The sequence below is a fragment of the Puma concolor genome, chromosome D2 (genome assembly GCF_028749965.1).
Source record: "Puma concolor isolate L17-30 chromosome D2, mPumCon1.1.hap2, whole genome shotgun sequence".
NCBI classification, from domain to species: domain Eukaryota; kingdom Metazoa; phylum Chordata; class Mammalia; order Carnivora; family Felidae; genus Puma; species Puma concolor.
The window spans coordinates 70461265-70488413 of NC_141677.1; the positions used below are offsets into that span (position 1 = coordinate 70461265).

The 27149-nt window shown below is 44.0% G+C and overlaps 2 protein-coding genes and 1 long non-coding RNA gene across 4 annotated transcripts in view; 1 reads left to right on the top strand and 2 right to left on the bottom strand.

The window, feature by feature from the left end:
- Nucleotides 1–13953, bottom strand: part of LOC147576170 (uncharacterized) — a 27268-nt gene extending 13315 nt beyond the window's left edge. Inside the window, exons 1-2 of the long non-coding RNA XR_015241834.1 lie at nucleotides 13490–13953; nucleotides 12322–12468 (exon numbers count right to left, since the gene is read on the bottom strand). This is a non-coding gene — a long non-coding RNA (uncharacterized LOC147576170). The remainder of the gene's footprint in view (nucleotides 1–12321; nucleotides 12469–13489) is intronic.
- The window catches only part of TECTB (tectorin beta), an 18390-nt gene extending 3252 nt beyond the window's left edge, over nucleotides 1–15138 (top strand). For both annotated transcript variants that reach the window (XM_086680865.1, XM_025918354.2), the window contains exons 5-10: nucleotides 4523–4626; nucleotides 4747–4830; nucleotides 8986–9148; nucleotides 10892–10964; nucleotides 12157–12189; nucleotides 13332–15138. In XM_086680865.1, the coding sequence (XP_086536991.1) occupies nucleotides 4523–4626; nucleotides 4747–4830; nucleotides 8986–9148; nucleotides 10892–10964; nucleotides 12157–12189; nucleotides 13332–13381 (507 nt within the window). In that variant the 3' untranslated portion in view covers nucleotides 13382–15138. The remainder of the gene's footprint in view (nucleotides 1–4522; nucleotides 4627–4746; nucleotides 4831–8985; nucleotides 9149–10891; nucleotides 10965–12156; nucleotides 12190–13331) is intronic.
- Nucleotides 15139–17914: 2776 nt separating this feature from the next.
- LOC112854286 (guanylate cyclase 2G-like) overlaps nucleotides 17915–27149 on the bottom strand; it is a 46256-nt gene continuing 37021 nt past the window's right edge. The window contains 5 exon segments of the mRNA XM_025917761.1: nucleotides 17915–18019; nucleotides 19341–19432; nucleotides 22583–22681; nucleotides 24103–24277; nucleotides 26239–26432. Of these exon segments, the coding sequence (XP_025773546.1) occupies nucleotides 17915–18019; nucleotides 19341–19432; nucleotides 22583–22681; nucleotides 24103–24277; nucleotides 26239–26432 (665 nt within the window).

Genomic DNA, 27149 nt, shown 5'->3' on the forward strand with positions numbered 1-27149 from the left:
GGAAGCATACTTATAGTGACACTCCAGCTGGCTGGAGGAAGATGCAGGCAGAAATAGAAACTTTTACATACAACATTAGAACTGGGAGATATCTTTAGAAGCCATCACGCCCAATCCATTCATTTCACAAAGGAAATGACTCTATTACCTGGAACTCCACTGACCTTGAACTCTTTGAACTTGTTTTACCGCCTGCCTGGAAGCCACCAATCCAGCTGAACTCAGAAGGTGAGAGATCCTCTAGGAGGGATCCTAGAGTCACTTGGCCCATTTTACAGATAGAGATCTGAAGCCCAGAAGGAAGAAATGATGTGCCCACAATCCCGCAGGTACTTCAGAGCAGTGCCCAGTCTAGCATACGGATCTCTCTTAGCACTGCTTTCTGAGGCTTACTTCCTATGAAGGGGATGGAACTTAAGTTTCATGACCTCTCTCTCTTGCACTGGCTTCCTTTAAGGCCCTGGGCCTCATTTCATATGCAAAATTTTGATTCCTTTTATTAGAAAGGACTCGCTAAATTATATAAGCTTTGAGGTCCCAAAGAACCTAGATCTGCCCCTGACAACAAACCACTAGTGGTTAAGTCCCGAAAAAAGAAATCCCATTAGCCCCTGGACCTATAATCAGGACAGTTAATGCAGTGTGGACTGGCAGGGGCATGAAAAGGTAGCAACAACATTGAGTAACTGATGAAGGTTGTCCAGAGAGAAAAACAGGCTTACTCATCAACAACAGTCTCAGGGGGGATCATGGTGACAGGCTGTCTTTCCTACTGAGTCCCTGTCCTGATGTGCATGATTATTACTTTAACCAGATAAAATTATAGATATGATCCTATAAAGATTTTATGAAATTAGCAATAGAAAGGCACCAGGATTATCAAAAATCATCTCTCACCATCAACCATGTTAGACTGTTTCAGACATAAAAATCCAATTTTAGAACTGGAAGGAACCTATACTTTTTTAAGAAAAAAAAAATTAAATGTCATATCCTCATCATCACCCAGACCATACTCTGGGCTGGACAGACAGACATAACAGGACATTTCCTTGAGCTGTTCTAGAAGTGAAGCTAAGGCATCTCCTGGGACCCATTAAGACCTTTATAGGACAAACGGATCTCAGCAAAGAGGGAGTCAGATGTTGCAACAGAAACTTTTGTACTGATTAGTATTCCTACCATAGTCTGGGTTTCCTATGCCTGACCCATGCGGCTGGTATTTTTCTTCTCCTCCCTTCTTCCGCTTTGAGAGCATTCTTGTGTGTTTCTGAAGCAACAGCTGCTCCCTGCATACATTTCCATCAAATTACCAGAGACTGAGCTGTGCCCTAGATTGCACAAAGGATCAATGCACCGCCAATTGCTTAGGATTCCAAGGGCTCTAAATGCTGGGCTCCAAAACCACCAGTTCTACTCAACATGCTTCCTCTCTTCTCTCTCTACCCCCTCCCACTCACTCCTGCCAACAGGCCATAGTTGGTGTTCTCAGTGAGAAGTTATTTTGGCCCCCAATTCAAAATAAAGGAAGGTAGTCAGCTTGCAGAAGTAGACTACCACTGTGCTTAAGAAAATAGTCTGTCATTGACCCACTGGTTTAAAGTCTAGTTCTACCGTTTATTAGTTGTGTGACCTTGGGTAAGTTAGTGAACCTCTTTAGGCCTTCATCTATGCCTTTGCTAAATAAAACTAATAATAGCACTTACCCCATATGTCTATTATGAGGATTAAATAAAATTATTCTTATGAAGCACTTACCATAGTACCTGACACAAGGTAGGTGCCTGTGAAAGTAGCCAATTGGGGCTACTTTCATGATTGGGGCCTGGGACCCCATTTAAAGTGGAAACTCTGAGAGCTCCTAGCACCGGCAGTTGCCATTAGAATGTTGTTGCCTTTATGCCGTCAATGTCAGTATGGGGCTAGGTTGACTTATTCGATCGAAATAGTATTGACCTTTCTTCCTAGTTAGACAGAGACCAGTAAAAAGGCATGGGATGGAACAAGTGCAAGCCATAGAGGTCAAATTCATAGACTTCCAAAGTCAGAACAATCTTAAGAGATGATCAACCTTGACTTTGCACCCAAAGTCCAAAGCCCTCCTGCAAGATTGCTAAGGTGTGGGCTCCCCACCTCTTTCAGGGACAAGAGCAAGTTGACCCTTCCCATTTTAGATCAGCATTTTAGATATGACATCCTGAACTACAGTCCATTGCTTGTGGTTCTGTCTTCTGAAATAATTCTGAGTCGTGATGTTGCTGACGGCCCTTCAACTCTCTTAGGCTTGCCTACCCCAATATCTCTCCACCATTGGTGCTCTACCATCCTCTTCCTCCTTCTTCTCTAAGAACGATCCACTTGGCCAGTGCCTTTATTAAAAAGTGGAGCCCGGAATTGAAATCTTATATTCTAGACCTTTTCTGACCTATGCAGGGCACAGCGGGTCAGAGGTAACCTTCTCAGTTCTGAAAGATTCTAGGAACATGTTCTGGGATATTAGCTTTGCACAGTTTCCTTTCATTTCTATCTCACACTGAGCTTGTAAGCAACAGCAACTCTCAGCTCTTGCCCACGAGAACTGCCATTAAGCCAGATGTACCCATCCTAACCATGTCAATAGCCAGTTGTGACTCAACCTTTCTGCCAAGTGAAAGGACCAGAGGGCATGATTTTTCAAGGTGTTCTTCCATCCTGTTCAGCGAATGGGTAATTTATGTGGTGTTTCTGTGCTTCCAGGAATGCCAGAACATACAGTCTGAGTATTATAGGATGAAGCTATCTGGAAATAGGTCCCTAACTCATGTTCTAAAGAAAGTAGGAGGAGATTACACTGATAATAGCCTCAGCTGTAGGGTGAGAAGTGGAGAAACTGACCATTAAAAGTGCTTTGTTTCAGAAATGGAATTAATGATGCAGATTCTTTTCTTCACTTTGTAACAGAAACACACTAGCTCCTCTGCAAGTAGAGGCATTATTCCAATACCCTGATACCCTGGGATGATCGCTGGGAGATGGGGTGGGAGAAGCACCAGTGGCTACATTGGGACTTCACTGTGGTCCCCAGGTTAGGTCCAACATTTGTAAACAGTCTCTTGAAACATGACAGACCCCAGAAACTAACAATAAACGGGAACGGTCATTGTCAATCTGCCACTTTACCTGCATATTATGCTGGTAAATCACTTATGATTAAGAATGTTATTGTTTAATTATTGCAACCATCTGAGTGGTGCAGGGGGTTGACTGAAAGAAAAGAACTGACTTCTAGGTGACTGAGTCAGGGAGCCCTAGCTGGACCTGAAATCAGTTAAAAATGAAGGACCCCTGGAAGATGAATCTAAGACCTCTCAGCAAATGCCCTGAATTTGACCCTTAGGGGGTTAGAGTCCATTTTAACTATATCCTTGCTGCCACTATTTACCTCCAAGTCCATGAAAGTCAATCTTTTAACTAGTACCCTGGCTTAGGCTTTATACTTCTATTACATAAAATCACCATCATAAAAATATTTCTGCAAGGCTGATGAAGGCACAGGACGTTCCCATTTTGCAGATGGGGAAACTGAGGCCCAAAAGCCTGATTTGCCTGTAAGTTAGTAGTGGGCACTAGAATTAGCCCAGGATCCTTGTGCTTCTGTCAGAAGGCTTTTGTCTCTGGAGGCTAAACTCAGAGAGTAGTTAAAGGTTGCTACTAAAGTTGAATGAAACCAGGGCAATGAATGGAGAAGTCAGTCTCCTTTGGGTAAGTCATTTGGACACCCTACTATTTTTCTTAACTCACCCAGAACTGCCTGAGGAAGTGATAACCACACACACACACACACACACACACACACACACACACACATATAGTTTTTCTATATAAGGTATTATATTCTATTCTAGCATATTATGTAATTTACTTACCTGCTGTCTATTGTTTGCATCCCTTGCTAGAAAGTCAGGTGGTTAGAGACAGAGATCTTTGCTTTGTTCTCAGATACATCTCTATGAAAGACTATCCCAATATGGAGAGCAGCGCCTGACACTTAGTAGGTAATCAGTAGGTTGTTGTTATTGCCGGTGTTGTTAATTGTACTGGAATCAGATCATATGCTTTCTGACCCACGCTAGAATCTGCTCGGGTAGATAGTCAAGGTGAGCGAGAGCAAAGTGGGGTTGCATGTGTTTCATCCCTATTCGCGTGGGTGATTAAGTAAAGCTCAGTGCTTCAGCATTCTTGGATTCTACCTTTTTTCCATCAGCCAAATCTTGTTCCTCATCGGCACAGATGAGACATACAGTATGTGTTGTCTCATTGTGACCAGCAAATCCAGAGATGTGATAGCCTCATCCTTTCTAAGATGGTACCAGCATCCTAGGAGGTACACCTTCTCTAGTCCTGGAGGGTCTCTCTGTGGTCTCATGTGCCTGTGCCTTTTGGGGAACTCCCACCCCCACTCCGCCCCAATTCATCTGTTCCTGTCATGCTCAATTGCTCAGTCTGAGAGGTTGTAATGCCCCGTGTCAATTTCCTTCTAAAGAATGCCAAGTTCTCCACTAAGAAGGAAGCCCCTTTTGTCCTGGAGACATCTGAAATCGGTTCAGATCTGTTTGCGGGAGTAGAAGCCAAGGGGTTGAGCATTAGGTAAGTATATTTCCTCCATGTTTATATTTTTAAATACAAAGAAAAGAAAAAAGATCAGCCAAGATGTTTCTAGGCATACAATTCTCTGGTTCAGAGGGATGCCTTTTATTTCATTTCCAGGTTTAAAGTGGTTTTGAATAGCTGCTGGGCCACACCATCGGCTGATTTCATGTATCCTTTGCAATGGCAGCTGATCAATAAGGGGTGAGTACCACTCCCTTGAGCACAGTGCCGAGAAGGGCACCAGGTAGACCCAAGGCTACTTTGGCTTGGAATAGCTGGGGAGGAAAAGGGGGAGCTTCTTAGGGTCACATTAGTGACACCTTGTGTTTCCACACTGAGTATTGATGCTAGCAAACTTTTATATAGTGCTTTCTGGGTACCAGGTACTGTTCTGAGAGCTTTATTATGTATTAACTCATTTGCCTTGCAAGAGGTAGTGGTTATTACCTACCATTCCCATTGTTCTGGTGAGAAAACTGAGTCACAGGAGGTGTTAAGTAATATAAGTTATATAACATAGTGTGTGTGTGTGTGTGTGTGTGTGTGTGTGTGTGTGTGTGTGTCTGTTTATTGCAAAGTGGGTTCAAATCCAATTAGTCTGACACCAGAACCCTGGTGAGGACTCAATTAGATAATCCATGCAAAAAATTTAGCATGTAATACCTAGTCAGTATCCAATCAATTTAAATAATATTGTCGATTTTTATTATTAATTCAGTAGATAATGAAGAGTTCTTAACATTTTTGAGTAGAGGACAAAAGTATGGGAATTGTACAATAGAAAGATGATTCTGGAAGTCATCCACAGGATGGTTTAGCAGCAGGACATGGGAGGTAGAAAGACCATATTAGAGGCCGTGGCCCAAACTGAGGCATAGCCAAGTGAATAGAAAGGTCATCCAAAGGAGGGAGAAGTGATCAAAATTTAGCAACCAATTGGATATGGGGTGGAGAGAAGGATGGGGCAAAAAGCCTGAGAAATATGGGACATCAAATCTCTGGGTTGTGAATGTGAGGAATGTTTGCTGTTGGTTGCTAGGGAAGAAGATTTCTGGCTAAGGGTGTTCGATTATCCTTGACTTCAGGGATGTCATGTTGAGCTTGAGATGGTAATTGTCTAGAAACACTTAAAATTGTAGCTTTGAAAAACAGAGGACAGATTGAGCTAGACTAGAGATGTGGGCAACAGCCACACAAAGAACAGTAAATACAGAAGAGACCGTTCCCCAAACCCAAGCAGGCAGGCACATCCATGTTGTTGCTGGAACCCATCTGAGCTAAGTCAATATTGGGGCCCCGGACAAAAATAATTAGACAACAAGGGTGGAGCCACCTTACCTTGGGCCTTTATTTATTTTTACTTACCTAAAAATTATACAGCACTTACAACAGACCAAACATGTTCTAGATAGGTGCTCTATAAATATTAATTTAGTTAAATTTCATCAGTGGCGCCCGGGTGGCTCAGTCAGTGAAGCAACTCTTGATCTCAGCTCAGGTCATGGTATCACGGTTCTGAGATCCAGCCCTGTGTCGGGCTCTGCATTGGGTGTGGAGCCTGCTTGAAATTCTCTTTCTCCCTCTCTTTTTTCCCTCCCTCAACTCTCTTTCTCCCTCTCTCTAAAAGTATATAATTAATCTCATCAGCGCCCCCCCCCCCAATAGTAGGGGGAGTATAATATAGTAGGTAGTATATAGTAGATAGTATAATAAGCACTATATTACAGATGAGAAGTATCAGCGACAGAGACGGCTTCAGAAACTTGCCTAAGTCCAGAGTCACTAAGGGAATAGATGATCTGGGCTTCAAACTCACGCAGCATTATTTCCTGAGCAGTGTAGTTAAGACAGGCCAGCAGAATCACATCTACACAACCCAGAAATCTTCCTGCAGAGATGGGAGCTTAATTTGGATGTCACACCTGTCACTGAATGATTCATTTAGGTTCTGTGGACAATGGTGTAATCAGATGATTTCAGGGAGATTGTGAAATAAATTCTTGGCCTACAGGGACCTGAAATTATGATCAGGCACTGAAACCTCTCTCAGGCAATGGCCACACGGGGGTAAAGGTTTCTGGCATACCATGGAAACATCTCCCTGCAGATCATTCTGGTACTGCGACTCTCAGCTAACGATGGGTAAAATAGCAGGAAAAAAGGAAGGCTTGTGCCCTTGTGGTAGTCTATACCGGCAGTGCTCAGACTGTGTGTGCACGGGAATTACACACCCTGGGTGCCTGTTACACATGCAGGCACATAGTTCACCTACCCCGTCAGAGGGTTCCTGGGCAAACCCTGGGAACCTGCATGTAAGCAGAGTCCAACTGAAGAAGCCCTAATCTAGTTCCATATTCTGCTTGGCTGAAATGACCCCTTGAGGTTGGAGATACTGGCACAAAAAAACAGTGCCAAGGGGAGGAATGAGAAAGTCCACTCCCATAATCTCCCAGATGCTTTAGGTTTCCACTGGGCCCTTTTAGAGGAAAACCCAGTTTTCAAGAGTGCCCGGAGAGATTAGAAGAGATATATTATTGGGAATTTTGATCCTATGTGGGGAAGGGGGCTCCTGTGGTGATGTTGTCACAGCTTCCCTTGGGCGTCCTGTCTTCCCAAGATGTCTGTCACAGAGGGGCAGGTGCCACAGCCAATGCCAAGAGGCGGCAGAGCCAAGACATCTAAGCTTGCCCAGGACTTGCCTCCTCCCCACCCCCAACAAAGCTCTGCTTACATTGTTTTCCACTGGCATGGTGTCACTCCAGCTGCAAAGAGCTATTTTAAGGACTCACGTCTTGAGTTCGTACAAGGATCTCAGGTTTATTGAACAAATGATCCTTCAAGGTCTTGTTTCACAACTCGGAAAATGCCTCCAGCTCTGTCATGACTCAGAGGTCACCACAAACACGGCCCGGCTTCTGACCCCTGGTCCAGATATGAGGCACACTGTCACTTCTCATCTCAATCACTAACTCACGGAGTTGACATTCCTTCAGTCCTACCTCTAATTTGCCCCCTGATGTCTGGTTTGGATGGAATGGATGGAGGAGGGCATATCTCGAAGGCTCTGAGGTAGCTGGGTGGATCTCTGGTATATGTACACTGAGTTGGATTGACAATGGAGTCAGAGAGATGTTCTGGGAGAGGCATTAACTTTGGGGTCCACTGTGGTGTTTATCCACTGGTCTTAAGCTTTTGGGCCCATAGACCATTTTCCACAGAGGACAGACTCTGGTGTTCCTTGTCACCTAAAGACAACAATTCCCAAAGCTCATGCGGGCCTCACTGTATATTCCCAAGAATGACTGTGTCTGTTCCCAACACTTTGTTGAACGTCTGGCACTTAAATGGGGAAGCAGCATCTGTTCGGTAAGTGAAAAAGCAATTTTGCTTAAACCAGGTACAGTCTCAATACCATTGACATTTTGGGCTGGATCATTCTTTGTTGGGCGGGGTGCTGTCCTGTGCATTGTACAATGATGTGCAGCATCCCTGGCCTCTATTTACTACATGTGTACCACCGTCTCCCTATCATGACAACCACAATGTTAAATGTCTTCAGAGCGCGCAAAATGGCCCCCCAGTGAGAGTCATTGACTTTTGGGCAATTTGAAAAATGCCCATCTGTGTCATTATTGTTTCTTCTATTGCAATGATTATCTTTGGGACTTTGGAATTTCCCAAATATTACATTTTCATGCAGAGAGTTTGGAAAATATATAAAGATATAAGAAGAAAGCAAAACCTGTCCATAATTCTACCACTCCATTATAGCCAGTGTTAATATTTAGATGGTATCCTTCCAGTCATTTTTTTCCTATGCCAATATCAGAAACATGACCAAATTCTTACAAAGGTAACGATATAATGCAGAATTTAAATAATATAACATAAATTCAAATTCCCAGTGGCAAACCCTCACAATGTACACAGAGCAGTATGTTGGGTATGACTTGGCTTAGGTGGCTATGGCAGTACTTTGGGAACACTCTTCTCAGCACCAGTGTCTTTATCTTGTACATATACTGGGAGTCTGTACATGTCCCAGTCCTTCAGTCGACTTCATCTCTCAAGGATTTCCCTTCTTGGGGACAGAGGTATGGTGACTTACCAGGTGTGCAGCTTCTCACTCCTCTCCACCCCTATGGAATGAGGACCAGCACACCCATCCCATAGCTCCTCAACTTGACCTCATATTATGAGGGTAAGGAAGGTGCTGCCAGTCAAAGAGCTTTGTGAGGATAACGTACTGTATAGAAGCTCAAGGGAGTGTTGCTGTTGTCTGTGAATTAACCTCAGAAGACCTCGCTGGAGTTCACGAGGTAATTTTTTTCTCTCCCCCTGTGCCATCTGCTCCAGCTGCCCCACAGATGAAACAGTCCTTGTACATGAGAATGGGAAAGATCACAGAGCCACCTTCCAATTCAACGCTTTCCGGTTCCAGAACATCCCCAAACTCTCCAAGGTTTGGTTACACTGTGAGACATTCATCTGTGACAGTGAGAAGCTCTCCTGCCCAGTGGTGAGCCACCTCTCTCCAGAAAGAGATGTGACCAGAGGTGGGGGTGGGGGCGGAATTTGAGAAGTTGTATTTTTAGCTGGGAATCGTAACCAGACCAATGTACGCGTGTGCTGAGAGCATTCTGGAAGAAAGGGCACTGGGTATGGGGGCAGACCTTCCGGCTCTGTCTGCCTTGCCACCAACAAGCTACATGGTCTAGCATATGTTAATCTCTGGAGCCTGGTTTTCTCATCTTTAAAGACAGTGGTGAGGGGCGCCTGGGTGGCGTAGTCGGTTAAGCGTCCGACTTCAGCCAGGTCACGATCTCGCGGTCCGTGAGTTCGAGCCCCGCGTCGGGCTCTGGGCTGATGGCTCAGAGCCTGGAGCCTGTTTCCGATTCTGTGTCTCCCTCTCTCTCTGCCCCTCCCCCGTTCATGCTCTGTCTCTCTCTGTCCCAAAAATAAATAAACGTTGAAAAAAAAAATTAAAAAAAAAAAAGACAGTGGTGATAAGTCATGGTGGCCCTTCCCTCTTCAGACAGCTGTGTTAGGGAAAATGAGTACAACGACAGACATGGAAATACCTTGAGACGGTTAAAAGCACAAGGAAAATTCAAAACCTAGGCGGTAGCAGTAGGCACTGGATGGAAGTCAAAAGGTGGGTATTTTTAGCTCTTGCCTGGCCAGCCTAATGGTCCGTCTCTGGGACTTGAACTACAGAGATACCGCAGAAATTCCCGACACGCATCACAGCTGAACTGACCTTGGGAGAGGAAGGGCCTGGTGGTGACGCCCCTGCTTCACAGCCACGTTCAGTGCAGCCCATGCCGGGGGTCAGCTTTCCCCTCTGCATCACCCACCAAGGAGCTGCTGCAGAATCCATCAACACGCATAGCAAGTTCAGCTGGGAGACACTCTACCGCTGCTGCCAGGTGTGAACCTGGTCCTTAGATCAGCTGGTCCACAGTGTGGTCCGCGGCAGCCTCAGCGTCACCTGGGAGCTTGTTAGGGAGGCAAATTCTCACCTCCCTCAGACCGCCTGATTCAGAAACACTGGGTGGGCCTAGAAACCTGTGCTTTAACAGACCATTCTGAGGCATGCTCAGGTTTGAGAACCACTGTCTTAGACCTAAAAGTGCTAAATCACAGAGTGTTGCCTGCTCTGGTCTATTTGGATAAGAGACCCCAGTCAGGAGGGACACAGAGTTTCTAAAGAGGACACCTGCTCATGTAGCCTGTAGTAACCAACCAAAATAAGATTATGATCTCTATTTCTACTGATTTGCTTGGCTGGAAAATGGTCAGGTAGGAATACAAATAAAAGGGAGGGAGCAGAGAGATGCTTTACAGTTAAGGAAAGCGTAATTATTGCTACTATATTTTAAAAAGAGAAGAAAATGAATCAGAACACATTTGCAAGTGTCCAATGACAGTAACCGCGGGTAAAAGCCTTGCTTACCAAAACAAACAGTGCCAAGCCCTCCCACACCCAACAACCTCTCCCAGAGGGATTTCTTCCAGCCTGAAGAGTTAATAAAGAAAAGCTTTGCCCTCTTCTCAAGTTAGAGAAGGGACTCTGGCTCTGGGTTGTAAGTAAATACATAAGCGGACAAATAAGGTAACTAACCTGTTGGCTGGGGAATTTTGACTATCAGGTTTGTGACTTCTGTTTTTAATCTCTTGTCTTTCTCTCTTTTCTCTCCTGTGTTCGTTTCTTGGGCCCCCTTCTCCACGCCCCTCCCCTCTGCTGCTCCTGGGTCTCCAGACTTGTGACAAACGGAAGCGACTCCTTCGGGACCAGACAGGGGGCGTCCTCGTAGTGGAGCTCTCCCTCCGTAGTAAGCTTCTCTGTTTTCCGAATGGTTGAGTTCACTCTGGGCTGCGTCCACAGGCACAGCCGGTTTGAGCATTTTCACTGAATTGCCAAACCAGTTGTGCCTGTAGACACTACCTGCACCTGCAACTCAAGGCTTCCCAGCTGGGGGGCCGGGAAGCTGTAGCTCATGCCAAACCAAGAAGTTGAGGCTTGTGAACGACCCAGAAACGTTCTATCTGCAGCCTAAATTCCAATGCCCGCAAGGAATCAGGAAATTCTGAGCTTCCGGGCAGAGCATGTGGTCGACAATGATAGTACACGATGAAATGTACCGGGGACATCTAGCTCAAGTCGACAAAACTTCATAGAGCAGTCAGTGCTGACCCTGGGCAGGGCTGGGCGCCGGGGTTTCAGAATTAAAGGAGACCCACATGGCCCTTGTCTTCAAGGACTTACATCTAGCAAGGAGAGAGTTGCTAAATGCCAAGGGAAAGGCAGATGACTGTCAATGGGGCTGGATGAGGCAGGGTGCCATGGGAGTTCACAGCAAGGGGATTCACCCCCGTCCAGGGCCGGGGAAGACCTCCGTCAGTAATCCTTCAGGACAACCTGAAGAGTGGTATGACGTGAGTGGTGAGCAGGGCCTGCGGGAAGGCTGGGGCCTCTAGTAGCTACATACCTTGGAGGACGGTTGCTAAACTACGGCCAGGGACCCAATCCAGGCTGCTGCCTGATGTTTTAGGGCCTACGAGCCATGGCCTTCTTATAGGGTTGGAAACAAATCAAAAGAATGACGTTTCGTGTCACGTATACATGACAAAAAAATCAAATTTCAGTTTTCTATCAAGTTTTATGGGAACACAGCCACGTGGGTTCATATCGGTATTGTCTCCAGGTGCTTTCATGCTCTAACGGCAGCATCAGGTGGTTGCAATAGGGCCCATACGGCCCATAGCTGGAATAGTTACTCTCTGGTCCCTTCCAGAAAGTTCATCAACTCCTGCCTGAGAAAGCCAAGGAGAAAATGATTTTCTTCTCCTCTCAAAGAAGCTTTTATGAAACCCACTATAAACTTTGATCCTAAAGGCAATGGGAGTCTGCTGGTTTAATCAGGGGGAGATGTGGTCAGGTTTGTACTTAAGAAGCATCGCTCTGAGGCTCCTTCCATGACCTTTCCTTAAATCTTCAGTATTCTCTCTCTTTACTCATTACAGGCAGGGGATTCCCCAGTCTCTATAGCTTCTCAGGTAAGGAAAAGAGGCACTTCTGGGAAACGTCATGGGGTAATGCCTTTACAACGTAGACGTGTGTTTTAAAAGAGGCTCACCTTTGGCCCCAACAAAACCTTCAGGACTTGAAACTTGCTGTTTAAAACACACCTGAATGGGACAGAGGGGGATGGAGGTAGATGTCTCTCCAGCCGGCCCCAGAGCTCTGCAGGCAGGGTGGGGCTGGGGCTAAATCGGACGAGGCAGAATTGGACCCCGCTTCTCAGCACAACATCACCAGGGGCTTTGCTTGGGTTCCTGCATTTAGAGAAGGTGGTTTTCAATGATCTGTTTTTTGCACAAATATTTCTGAGTCCCTGCCATGACTCTGCCCCTCATTAACTGAATGACCGTGGGCAATGAAGTCACCCTTCCCCTCCCCAGTTTCCTCTTTGAAGCTGGGCTAACAATTGCTCCTATCACACATAGCTGCTGTGTGGATTAAATGTTACAGCTACGGGCGCCAGTGCCCAGCATACGGCAAACATCCAGTAAAGATCAGCCGTGATTACTCCTCCAGGCAGTGGTGCTCCTGCAGAGAGAGATGGGCAAAGCCCCTGCCCTTCCCACTAGTGGGACGCGTCGGGGTGGGGGTAGAGGAGTGATGTAGATAGCAGCCAGGGAAGCATCTCAGAAGAAGACACGTTTCAGCTAAGACCCAAGATCTCACCCGAATGATGAGAAGGAGACCAACTATGTGAGGAGATGGGGTAAGACGGTTCTATTTATTAACAAACTCACAGATGTAGACTTTGCTCTCACGATTACAGGAAATCATGTAAACCAACTTTTTGAGACTCTAATTCCAGATCCTCATTTTTGAGGAAGTTCTACAGTGAAAGCCCTATGGTGAAATGTGCTGTCACTGTGTTATCCATGTTCAGAGTCCCATCTGTCAGAGGTCCGTTACCCAGGTCAATCTGCCGGGCTCCTTGCACTGACGAAACCAAGCTCCGGAAACCCCAAAAGATAAACAAAACTGATTTTGTATAAAATGTGCAGCGGTCTATGTAAACCTACTTAATGCCCCCGAGTTGCCTCTTCTGTTGAGTTAACTCTTTGTTGCCACCGTCCTTGCTCCATGTAAACTGTTTGTGTCTGCTTTCCTATCTGGTTCCCAGACGTCCTCTATCACCTCATCGTGATGCTGGGGATTTGTGCCGTGTTGTAGGGGATCGCCAGGCAGGCAGTGGCATCTCCTCCACCCAACATCATCTCCTGTGTCGATGACAAACTCCCATTTATTGTGCTGCCAACAAGAACAAACAGAAGAACATACCGTTGAGGAGCGGAGAATAGCGCTTTGCCAATTACGTGTTCCAATGATTTTTGCGCCTTTCAGTGATTGTCTTTGGTGCCCTCCTTCCTCTTGTGACTTCCTGTGGCTCTGAGATCCTACAGTCTCTCTCCGGCAGCTGGCCGAGAAGTCTCCTTTCCCCAGGCTCAAGTCAGGGCTGCAGTGGACTTCTTTGAAAGCCATTCTAATTTTAAAACACTAGCACACCCAACCAAGTGCAGCTGAACATTTTGACGAGAATGTAGGGCATAACCACCAAGTCAGTGCTAAGTACAGAATGCACAGGAATAGCCAATTTTGCCAAGAGGGGGCCTTTGTCCCCGATGTTGTGCAATGCTTATTAAAGAACCAGGGCTGAGCCACCAGGCAGGGGGTTCCAATCTTTCAAATGATGATATGTGGGAATCAGAGTGGAATATAATAGTTTTGCTTAAACCTGAGTATTATAAAAGAAAATAATTCCTGAGAGGCCCCCAGTGCTAACCTAATTTGTTTTTATTATAGTGTTTCTTCAATATGTATAAACATTATAGAGGTATTAACTGACTCATTTTTATATTTGATTGATTTCTAAAATCAAAAGAAAATTACAGATGAAAAAGGAATAAAGCTACAAAAAGAATGAAACTCACATCAACATAAATTTAACCTCCTACTGTGGCACTGCCTAAATGAAACCTGCTGCTGGCAACATGACTCTGGAGTGACATCGGTGACAAGGTCTCTGGAGTTCCCAATCCTACAGTATACCTTGTGATGCTCGATGCTCTCACTATTTGTTTTCTACTTGATTTAAGAAAGCATCAGTACCAAATGGACTGACTTCATTTAGCCTTTACTTTAACAGTGAAGCAGGTATCTGTCTTTGTCTCATTAACTTCTGATCATTAGAATGGAACACACACACACACACACACACACACACACACAAAAGTCAGAAACACACATGCAAAAACAGCCCGTGGAATCACGTGGTGCTGCACCCTGATAATACTGCCACCCCAGTGATCCAGAAGACGTTGATTTTAATGATGCACATGGTCAACAGGATAAGAAAAGTAAATGAACCAATCCTCATAGAGAACTGGCAAATCCTTAGAAGCTAGAATGTGCTAGAAAAAGCCAGAGCTCTACTTTTTCTTCCTTCGTCTTGTACAGACTTAATTAGTGGCCTTATAATTTGAAAACACATCAGTTTGTATCTCCATGTTTAATGTATTTGAGAAGTTTTGAGATCTGTAGTTTGTTGGGGCTTTTACAACCGTGTTAAGAAACTGAGAAATGCAGCTAGTTCCCAAATTTCTGATCACAGGGAGTAAATGTTTATTTAGCAACAGACTAGATTCAAGTGACTCAAGGAAGCTTAAACTGGTCTCAAAGCTGGAGTTCCAACTAGTTTGCGATCTCTTCTTCCTGTAAACTCAGAATTTTTATAGTCAGGAAGGACAAAAGACATATTTTATTGGTTCTAGTCAAAAACTCTTAAATAGCATAGAGACATTATCATATATCTTTGGCCGTCAGAGTAAAACAATGCTGTATTAGTTTTGCCTTATTTTATCATATTGTTTAATGATCTTGTATCTCCACCTGGTGCTATGGAATAAATAAAATGCCTTAAAATAATTAAACTATGGCTACAGCTTACAGTGTTAATATGTCATATTGATAGCCAACTCCTCAACCCTCCCAGAGGTTCCTACAACTAGAACTTATTAGACTCACATACATACCACCGACTTTCCATCATTCTACCCTATATTTACTTTCCAAAACTTCCAGCATTCAGTTTCTGATGCAAGGAGGCAAAGCCATCTGTATGCTCTCCACGTCTCTAATGCCCTAACGTCAATCACCAACAACCAAAAATGTTTCAATCTCAGGTTAACTAAAGTCCTTCGTATCTTCTAACTTCTCTATCAAGGAATTAAGAGAAAACACTCAACCTGTTATAAATTCTTGTGAGTGTCAAACATAAGATATATTTATAGAACAAATAAAGAGTATATTTTCCCTTAGGTATCCTTGGTTGACATAGAAAAAACATCGGATGTAGATTTTAGGAAATTAATCTTATCAAATTCCTGCTTATGATCCTTAAAGTCTCTCCTTCTCTCTCAAAGCTTGAGTAATATAAAGAAAAAATAGACAGACATGCATATATACATATACACATATATACTGAATATACACACATGAATCTTTACCTATTGATCAACCAAAAGAGACAGATTTAGACAGACATTCATGTGTGTATACATGTACATGTGTGTGCACATGTGAATGTTCGTGGATGCACATGTGTAGATATATGTATTATGTGTTTGTATGAGCGTAGATGCCAAATGTTTATAATGTTCCATGAAAAAGACAGAAGTAGCAAAGTCTTTATTGTATAAACATTACTTGCGTCAGCACGTGGGCTAGAGCTGGAAGGGAACAAACACACATACTACATACAAATACAAAGCTGGGATAATATTAGACAATCCTTATGTCCCACCCTACCCCTACATCTGTGTATCATTTTCTAATGCTTTTTAAATGCAACAACATTGGACTTCTTAGTTCCCTATACTTTGGTATATACCTGTATTAGTCCTTAATATAACAGTACTAAAACTTGTGTCACCTCTCTTCAACTAAACTGAGAGCTAAAGATCAAGGAAAGTGTCATATCCTCATCTTCCCTCCACCCCCTCACCCCACCCCAGCCACCATATGGTACCTGGCAAAGAGTAAGTGCTATAAAAATGCTCTTTGAATAAATGAAATGTCATATTGATGGATAGATGGATGGATGGATGGGGAATGGGCTATTTCTCTGAAAGACCTCATAGCAGAGGTTGTTCTATTCCCTTCCATGGTAGAACAAAGCGTTTGGAATCCAGAAGCCCTGCTCCCAAATAAGGGAAGAAGTCCTGAAGGATGAGAAGACAAATATTGGTCCATTGTCGCTATGCTGAGGTAGCAAGGGAAGCTCCCCTGTCACTTTCAGATAAATGCCTTCTTTTGACTAATACTTTCAATCTTGGATGAAAGGCCTAGAGAGAGGAGCAGATCTCACCACAATAAAAAATGGGATCATGTTAGAGAGAATGGAATCTGTGAAAGTCCTAGAGCTCAGTCGCCTCTCTCTGGGCAGAAGCAAAGTCCTGCCAATGGAAGCACAGAGTAGTTCCATGAAGATGGGACTGTTTGTAAAGCATTTCCCTTGGCCCCTATTTAGTGTCTCTCTTCCTAAAAAAGGCAAGAATTCCACCAAACTTTTTGTAAAATGTGTTATTAACGGCTCTAAACTCACCAAAAAGTAGCTTATTTTCCTATACAGAGATCAAAAATATCCCTACAAAGGCAGCTCACAGGTCACGTACAAAAGAAAACATTCCCAGTCTCATTGATTCTCACTTTTCCAGTCATGAGAAATTCACCAGGAAAAGGTCTCAAACACAATATATCATCTGAAGCACTCTCCCATATTTAAGAGCAGCCACAAGGAAGAAAAACTGATGTGAGGAGTTGCAAGGGATCAAAAAAAAAAAAAAAAAAAAGGACTGTAAGTTCATTAGTGGTTCAGTAAGTCTACTACAAGAAACCACTTGACAGGCATGATGAAATCCTGTTCTTCATGTAAAGGGGAAAATGTGTATTGCAGAATGGATGGGTTCATCTTCGTCTATCAGAGATCGAAAAAAAATAGCAATTCATAAGTGAATGAAAAATTCCACTTAAAATTCAAGCCTTGATTGGAAGAAAAGCCTATCTTTACTCCTTCGCTTTGGATAGGAAAGAAATTAAGCAATAAATTGAGAATGGGACATTTCCATTTGAAAGCTGCTGTGCTCACAGAAAATCAGAGCTCAGGACCAGGCTTTCCAGGGACTGACTGCCAAGATATGGCGTACCTGGAATGGCCTGATCCTGTTGGATTTCAGTGGTTGTTCGCACCTTAGCTAGAGCTTTATCCCCCCCCAAAACATTCCTGAGATGCCTTCTGATAACCAAGGGTTAGAGATCAGCCCCTTGCAAAGGAAGGCAGCACAGGGTGGGGCCAACAGCCCCAGGTTTTGTTCTAGCTTTCCTCTCTCTCCGAATGAAATTGGGTTCACTGCAAATTCACAAGCTAATAGGCCGGAAATATCTGGCAGCCAGGACAAGTTCACTGGCAGGTCTGGGAGCAACAGCCCAGCCCTGGTCGCCCAGAAAATGAGTTCACTATATCCAGCTCTTCGAACTCCTCATTTGGTCTAGGCCACAGAACTCTAGGGCAGGAAGGGGAGGCCAGCTAGATGGCTCCCCCTACTGGCTCCCCCAGATCTACACCTCCTGAATGGGATATTCAATGCATCTCACAGAATGGTCCTCAGACTTTCATGGGACCCCATAAACATCTTTAAAGCAAATAGCTCAGAAGATCTCTGGGACTTTAGCTTCCTCTTCCATAAATTGAGGGAGTGGAATAGTAAAGCCTTCCTTGCCTTTCAACCAGAAAGTTGTTTGTTCTCCTTTGCCCTGTGGGAGGCAGAAGAGAGTGCTGGTGAATCACTCAGGTGGAAAGGCTGCCTGTGAAGTGTGGGCTCTGGGCAGACAACTTGGTGTCCCTTGCTTATTTACTGAAAATGTTGTTCTTAGCCAAAGCTGCATGTAGACAGGAGCTGCCTCAGTGAAGGAAAGGCCTTTTTATAGATGAAACCTTGTTCCTTGGGCTTTGCCGATAAGCCTAAAGGGATAGTCAGCAATGCTCTAGGAGGTGAGGGCCAGTCAAGGCTGAATTTCCCTGCAATTTCCCTGAATATCTTTTAAAAACAATAATAAAATTAAAAAAATAAAAAATAAAAAAAATAATAAAAATAACAATAAAATCTATTGAGCTCTTATGATCAGCAGAGCACCAGGTGAAGCATCTCATATACGTGTCCACATTTAACCCCCGCCTCTCCCCTTTGAGGACAACTTTGTCACCATTCGCATTTGACTGGCAATAAAATCAAGCCCACAAATCAGACAACCAGTGAATAGTAGGACACAACTCAAAGGGAGGTCTATACTGCCGCCTTCTAGAAAAATCTGCCTCTTACCTGAAGTCTATTGATCAAGTACAGCGTGTGAGGTTCAAGCTCAGCAAACTGGGGAATTGCTGCCATCCTCTTCCCTTTCACTTCTTCCCAGGAACCCCCATACCCACCCAAACACCTAACATCATAGTAACCACCCACCACTTCCACCAGGAACATCTCCAAGATGTTCTTCAGAACATCTCAAGAGGAGCATCCGTTTCCCACCCCACCAAAGGCCGGTGTTATAGGGAAAGTTGAGATGCATCATGGTGTATTTCAGACAGACCGGACAGAGGAGAAGGCAGAGGGGAAGGGAAAAGGTATTTAAATGAATTGAGAGGAGGTCCTGGTGCCCCCAAACAAATGGGCCTCTGTCTCCTCTATCTGGGCCCTTTTGAATCAGAAGGGACATAGGAGGCAATGTGGGCATGATAATTTCTGAGCTCATCCTTGCTGTTGCTTTGTGAAAGAATAGATTGGTGTATTCAAGCAGAAGCCAGGAGACTATTTGTGGCCAAGAGAAAGGAGGCATCCCCTAGGGGATTGGTCTAGGTAGGAGCTAAGGTGTTTTCTGTCTTAGATTCCATGTTTGACCATTTGAGAGAAGCATACAGTCTTCTCTGAGGGAAGAAGTCCTGGCGGTCACAAGAGCTTCCACATAGACCTTGGCAGTCTCCACACACCACAATGCAAAGACACACTCATCCCATCAACTTTCTCAACATCTCCATCACCGACACAAATGGGGCAGGCAGGGTGCACTAGGTTGGTCTTACCTTGACTGGGATGGTGCCTCTCTTTTGCAAATCATACCCTCCCAATGCCAGCAGGCTGGATGCAGTGCTCTGAGAGACATGAATCCGGAGAGCTGCCATAAACCAGTTATTGCCTAGTTATTACCTTGGTTGTGGCTTCCATCTGGGGGTCAGGGGGCAGGGCTGCTGTGGAGAGGGAATGCTGCATTGCTCATGCTCTTAGGCTGCTAGTACCTCTTAGGAAAGCAAATCACAGACAACCTCTCTGAAGTCTGGGAGTCTTGCGGTGGGACACCCCCAAACATTGCAGACATTGTTCAGACATTGTTAGTGTTGCTCAAGCTTTAACAGGTTCAGTTTAGAAACAGTAGGCATAACTGACTCCATATGCAAGCTGGTACTCCCCATGGATGGAGGTCCACTGGGCTCCTCAGGTTCCTGAGGATACCAGAGTTGGTGGTACCAGAGCTGGGACACATCACTGAAAACATTGTTCACAACCAGCCCTGCAACCAGAATCAGGCTTGGAGCCTACATTTGGGGCTCCCACTTTCAACATTTACTCTTAAAATCTTGACTTACAAGTTCAAGGAGGGGTTTAAACCAGTGTTTGAGACTTGGCTGATTAGCTTAAACAGTGAAGTAATCAGAAGAGAAAATATTTTTGTATGTTTTTACATATTGTGGAAAATTTACAAATTCAAAACAATGTTAACCTAAACATTGTGAAACTTAAATCCCTAAGTAATTATTTTTTTCTAGCTGATAAACAGCTCATAAATAGCATATATTGTCTAGCAATAGCAAAATAATATGATATCCCCTGGAGTTCCTGACCATAGATAATTCTGCACCACCAAAACCATATTCTACATCAGGGATGGGAAAATTACCACCCTCCAGCCAAATCCAGCCCACCACTTGTGTTTACAAATAAAGTTTTATTGGAATATGGCCTTACCCATCATTCGTATGTTATGAATGGCTGCTTTCACACTACAACAGTAGTTAAGTAACAGAGACTATGGCCCATAAACCCTAAAATAGTTACTGTCTGGCCCTGTATGGGAAAAGCTTGCCAACTTCTGCTCTTCCTTTAAATGATCTTACTATATGTGTCCTTGACTGTTTAGAATTGAAAATCTTGGAAGGAAGTCATATGTGTTCTCATAGCAAGCACTATGCAAAACCCTGCCTACAAAGTTTGTGATCAATGTTGTCTGAGGTGATGATCTTATCCTCCAAACAGAAAATAGTAGACATTGCAAGATACAAAATCAATGTACAGAAATCAGTTGCATTCTTATACACTAACAATGAAGCAACAGAAAGACAAATAAAGAAACTGATCCCATTCACAATTGCACCAAGAAGCATAAAATAGCTAGGAATAAATCTAACCAAAGATGTAAAGGATCTGTATGCTGAAAACTATAGAAAGCTTATGAAGGTAATTGAAGAAGATTTAAAGAAATGGAAAGACATTCCCTGCTCATGGATTGGAAGAATAAATATTGTCAAAATGTCAATACTACCCAAAGCTATCTACACATTCAATGCAATCCCAATCAAAATTGCACCAGCATTCTACTCGAAACTAGAACAAGCAATCCTAAAATTCATATGGAACCACAAAAGGCCCCGAATAGCCAAAGTAATTTTGAAGAAGAAGACCAAAGCAGGAGGCATCACAATCCCAGACTTTAGCCTCTACTACAAAGCTGTCATCATCAAGACAGCATGGTATTGGCACAAAAACAGACACATAGACCAATGGAATAGAATAGAAACCCCAGAACTAGACCCACAAACGTATGGCCAACTCATCTTTGACAAAGCAGGAAAGAACATCCAATGGAAAAAAGACAGTCTCTTTAACAAATGGTGCTGGGAGAACTGGACAGCAACATGCAGAAGGTTGAAACTAGACCACTTTCTCACACCATTCACAAAAATAAACTCAAAATGGATAAAGGACCTGAATGTGAGACAGGAAACCATCAAAACCTTAGAGGAGAAAGCAGGAAAAGACCTCTCTGACCTCAGCCGTAGCAATCTCTTACTCGACACATCCCCAAAGGCAAGGGAATTAAAAGCAAAAGTGAATTCCTGGGACCTTATGAAGATAAAAAGCTTCTGCACAGCAAAGGAAACAACCAACAAAACTAAAAGGCAACCAACGGAATGGGAAAAGATATTTGCAAATGACATATCGGACAAAGGGCTAGTATCCAAAATCTATAAAGAGCTCACCAAACTCCACACCCGAAAAGCAAATAACCCAGTGAAGAAATGGGCAGAAAACATGAATAGACACTTCTCTAAAGAAGACATCTGGATGGCCAACAGGCACATGAAAAGATGTTCAGCGTCGCTCCTTATCAGGGAAATACAAATCAAAACCACACTCAGGTATCACCTCACGCCAGTCAGAGTGGCCAAAATGAACAAATCAGGAGACTATAGATGCTGGAGAGGATGTGGAGAAACGGGAACCCTCTTGCACTGTTGGTGGGAATGCAAATTGGTGCAGCCGCTCTGGAAAGCAGTGTGGAGGTTCCTCAGAAAATTAAAAATAGACCTACCCTATGACCCAGCAATAGCACTGCTTGGAATTTATCCAAGGGACACAGGAGTACTGATGCATAGGGGCACTTGTACCCCAATGTTCATAGCAGCACTCTCAACAATAGCCAAATTATGGAAAGAGCCTAAATGTCCATCAACTGATGAATGGATCAAGAAATTGTGGTTTATATACACAATGGAATACTACGTGGCAATGAGAAAAAATGAAATATGGCCTTTTGTAGCAACGCGGATGGAACTGGAGAGTGTGATGCTAAGTGAAATAAGCCATACAGAGAAAGACAGATACCATATGGTTTCACTCTTATGTGGATCCTGAGAAACTTAACAGGAACCCAGGGGGGAGGGGAAGGAAAAAAAAAAAAAAAGAGGTTAGAGTGGGAGAGAGCCAAAGCATAAGAGACTGTTGAGAACTGAGAACAAACTAAGGGTTGATGGGGGGTGGGAGGGAGGAGAGGGTGGGTGATGGGTATTGAGGAGGGCACCTTTTGGGATGAGCACTGGGTGTTGTATGGAAACCAATTTGACAATAAATTTCATATATAAATAAAAAAAAAAAAAGAAAATAGTAGACAAAATGAAAATGGGTCTTCTAAAAACACCCTCTGGTTAAAGATAGGAGACTAGAGGGACAGTGATCTTGTACTTGGCAAAGTTCTGCAAACAGTACCCATGCAAACTGCTGCTTTCCATTCTGGATGCCATGTTCACAGTGTCTCCGAACAGACAGTACCTGGGCATGGTGATTCCCACCACACCAGCCACTACAGGACCTACGAAGAGAAGAACAGAAGGGCATAGCCAACCTGCATTTCCCGAGGGCTGGACTCGTGATACACATTAAGTCAACAAAGGCAATTCAACAAATACTCAAGTGCCTAGGCAAAGGTTGGCAATAGATCTTAGGGTCTGCATAGAGGCAACCTACAGAACCCACAGACTTTTGGTGGAAAACGACATAATCAATTATAAATTTTTTTTTTTTAATCCTTACTTATTTTTGAGAGTCAGAGAGAGAGAGAACGTGTGAGCAGGGGAGGAGCAGAGAGAGAGAGACAGAATGCGAAGCAGGCTCCAGGCTCTGAGCCATCAGCACAGAGCCCGATGTGGGGCTCGAACCCATGAACCATGAGATCAAGACCCAAGCCAAAGTCGGACGCTCAACTGACTGAGCCACTCAGGCGCCCCATTATAATTAACTGAATGTTTGTAACCCCCTCCCTCATTCACATATCGAAGCCCTAACCCTCAATATGATGGTATTAGAAAGTAGGGCCTTTGGGAGATAATTAGGTTTAGATGAGGTTATGAGGGTAGGGCCCTCATGGTGGGATTAGTGCCCTTATGAGAAGAGAAGGAGACCGCAAGGCTCTCTCTCTCGGCTATATGAAGACATAATCAGACGGCAGGCTTTGGCAAGATAGGAAGAGGATTCTCACCAGACCCTGACCATGCTGGAACCCTGATCTTGGACTTCCCAGCCTCTAGAACTGTGAGAAAATAAATATCTGTTGTTTAAGTCACTTAGTCTGTGGTATTTTGTTATGACAACCAAGCTAAGGCAGAAATTAATGACAGTGTTATTCACGCACTAGAGATGGAAACAAAACAACTGGGGCACTAATGCTGATTAGGGGTCAGGTTTTATTTTAGTCAAGCCCTGGAGGACAGGTAGGAGCAGGGCTAGCTACATAGTTTGCAGGGCCCAGTCTAAAATAAAAATAAGGGACCCCTCATTCAAAAATTATTAAGAAAATAAGAAAATTAATATTATAATATTATTATATTTATAACTAAGAAATTGAGACAGAAGAGCATTAAGCCAAGTGCTGGTCACTTTTGCACAGGTCACCTGCCCATGAGTTTGACAAAAACCAGACCAGATCAAAGGGCATTTGATGCAGAGGCATGGGGGGAAAGTAGCCTGGTATAACTGTCCTACTTTTTGGTCTCCTCCTAACTTTTGGTTTAACACCTTGGAGTCTCTGCTGTTTGCAAAGTCTCTGTCTTTGCTGTTACCAAGTAATCCGGCTAACTGGAAATATGTGTGCAAAGACAATGTGAACTTTTGTTTCCCTCAAAAGATGCTACCATTCAATTTCCAGGTCCTAAAAACGTCAGACTTAGGACTTGAATCCAGAACCACCTGCTCCCATACCTGGACCACAAGGCCACCTGCCATCAGGGCGGCTACCTGTGTGGATGCCATTCCTGATCCTGAGCTTCTCCTCAGGCATGTGCCCAATCTGGAAGTGGACAGTGGCACTGAGGAAACGTAAGGACATCGTGGCAATCTCGTCCACATGCTGTATTCCATTGCGGATAGGAAGTCCGCTAGCACCCATGTATGCATCTCCAATGGTTTCAACCTGAAAATAAAGCAACAGAGTGGCCTTGTGTTCTCCAAGAAAAAGGCTGGAGTAGCGGTGGGGTCAGAGACCAAGGCCCTTTGTTACTGAGCCCTGCATTCCCTGCACTTTGGAGAGTCATACTCCCCGACCTCCACTCCATCCACGCCCCAGCATTTCCTCACGTTTCTGCTCTTGTCCTGGTTCTTCCACAAAGCCTTTCTTCCCTGAGCCCTCCTATGCACAGTCACTGTTTTCTCCTCTGAAATTTGATAGTGGTGGTGACCATATTTCCTCAAGTTTGAAACCAGTTAAACAGACAGTAGTGTGGGAATAGGATAAATCTTGAGGGATCACATGCATCCATCAAGTGGAATTCATCTTACCCAACCAGAAATGTCTTCACCCCATACAATGGCTCTTCAATACATTTATACATATCTATACATTATACACAATATATACACTTATGTATAAATGCATGTATCTGCCTGATCTGTCCTCTTCTCTCCCCTAATAAATCCTAATAAAATTAGCTTTCAGATTCCTTATTCTCATTAGAGAACCGATGACCAGTGTCAACTTTAAAGATACAGCCCTGGGGCACCTGGGTGGCTTAGTCAGTTAAGCCTCCGACTTCAGCTCAGGTCATGATCTCACAGTTCATGGGTTTGAGTCCCGCATTGGGCTCAGTGCTGACAGCTCAGAGCCTGGAGCGTGCTTTGGATTCTGTGTCTCCCTCTCTGCCCCTTCCCCGCTCCTGCTTTGTCTCTCTCTGTCTCTCAAAAATAAATAAACGTTAAAAAAAAATTAAAGATACAGCCCTTTCCAGATACATTTGCATTTTAGCAGAATCCAAAGATGATGTGGTAAAGGTGGAATTTCAGGCATTAGCCAGGCAGTGAAAATACCTCTGTCTACTGGTCACCCCAGAATTACACAAAATCAACCCATATACAAGTCAGATTGCTTCTAGGCTACCTCTCCCCACCATGGGTACATCCTTTGGACATTGAAACTGATTTAGTATTAACTCATGCAAAACATAACCCAGAAAACAATGCCAAGAAGAAATCCCAGAGGAAGCCCTCCTAAGCAGAGTAGCTTTTGTTTTGAGGTATGTGTGATCTGCTCTTGGAGATTATCCACACACCATTTCTTTCACCCTTAAACAGAGGCAATATCTGTGGGGGGAACATTAGGGATAACTATTAAATGCATGTCACTGGGGGACATGACCACACTATCCCCCAAATCTCCCCAGCCCCCAGGCCACAGGTAAAGCCCTGCAATCACGATCCACCTGTGACTTGTCCCAGGCACATGTGAGCTTGGGAACCCCGCAGTCATGATGTGGCCCCATCAGAAAACTCAGAAAACACCTGAAGCAACCATCATCCTCACCACTTAAATGAAGCTAAATTATTCGTTGTTGCTATCCTTCCCTGAAAAATCAGTTTTTACTCCGGGTGACCATATTCATACATACACCCAAGTAGCACTAGGCAGACGTTCTCATTTCAGCCACAATTCTGATCATCTAAACTTAGGAGTCTGTCTTCACCTGCATTGCTAAGGATCACGGTAACAGCAGTGAGACTCACACAAGGTCCAAAAACAACCTTTAAAGGTGAGCCTCTCTGAATCTGAAGGAAATATATTCTGGAGGGAACTGGAGGGATTAGCCAGTAGAAGGGCAGTGCCTCTCTAGAAATGTGTTAACAGCCAGATAAAATAATGGAAAGAAACAAGAAGCAACTGGGGATTATTGACAAGCACATTCATCTGTGATTAATCAAGCCCTTTTCCAAGAAAACAAACAGGAATAAAACATTGAGTTTCTGCCATGAATTGAGATGGACTGCCAGCCTGAAATAGAGCCTTCCTCCTGGCTCACATCTAGGGCCGGGTCCATCCTTACTCACGCCCTAGAGTCGGCGGACAAGGAGAGTGTTCCCTCACAGCCCCGGGGTATGTCTCACCTTATACACATCATATGTTTTAATGATGTGATCAAATAAGCTGTACAGGTCATTAAGCAGCTTTACCACTTGCAAGGGGGAGCTGAGAGAACACAGTTTTGTGAATCCAACAGTGTCGGAGAAAAAGATTATCACAGACTCAAAATGTTCTGGTGCCACGGACCTTCCAGCTATGAGCTGTTCTCCAGTGAAGCCGAAACCAAAGAATAGAGATTGGTTTTGAACGGACTCTTATTCATCTTGCCTCCTACAAACCCCTGCAAAATCTTTCCGATAGGTCCTTTTGCTTCAGTGGATTAGATTTTCGGTCAACAAAATCCATCATCTAAAGGGATTCTTTTGACACCCATTTTTCTACTTGCATTTTCTCTGAAGAGATATTTTAATTGGTGGGTATAAACTAGACCTGGGGGGCAGGCCACAGAAATGCCTTTGCAGTAAGGATTTTTCTCCCGGAGGGCATCCCATTTTTCTCTATAGCGTTTGAGTGTAAAAATGCAATTTGCAGATGTGAAGCAAAAGGAAGCATCCATCAATCCACAAGCCAATGCGTTTGCTTCAATCAACCAATCTCACATTAACACCTTCAAATCCCTAACTCCATCTCTGTCAAGACACGCAAGAAGGGTGCAGAAGTTTTAATAGCCGACGCTTCTGCCAAGTTTTTAGACGGTGTAAAGGTGCAAGCAGAGCCAAAAATGAAGCAAGTTTTGAATCTAAAGTCATGGGTGCATATTGTACTGTGCAAAGTCTTTGGAGCACAATCTGAAGTACTGAGAAACTAGCTATTAATCAGACTCATGACACTAAAGCGCCATCTAGTGGTCTGTCTCCCATAGCTGCATCCGCCATCTTCCCTGTTAAGAGATATTCTCTACTCCTGTGAATTCAAGATTTCAGGCAGAGCCTTT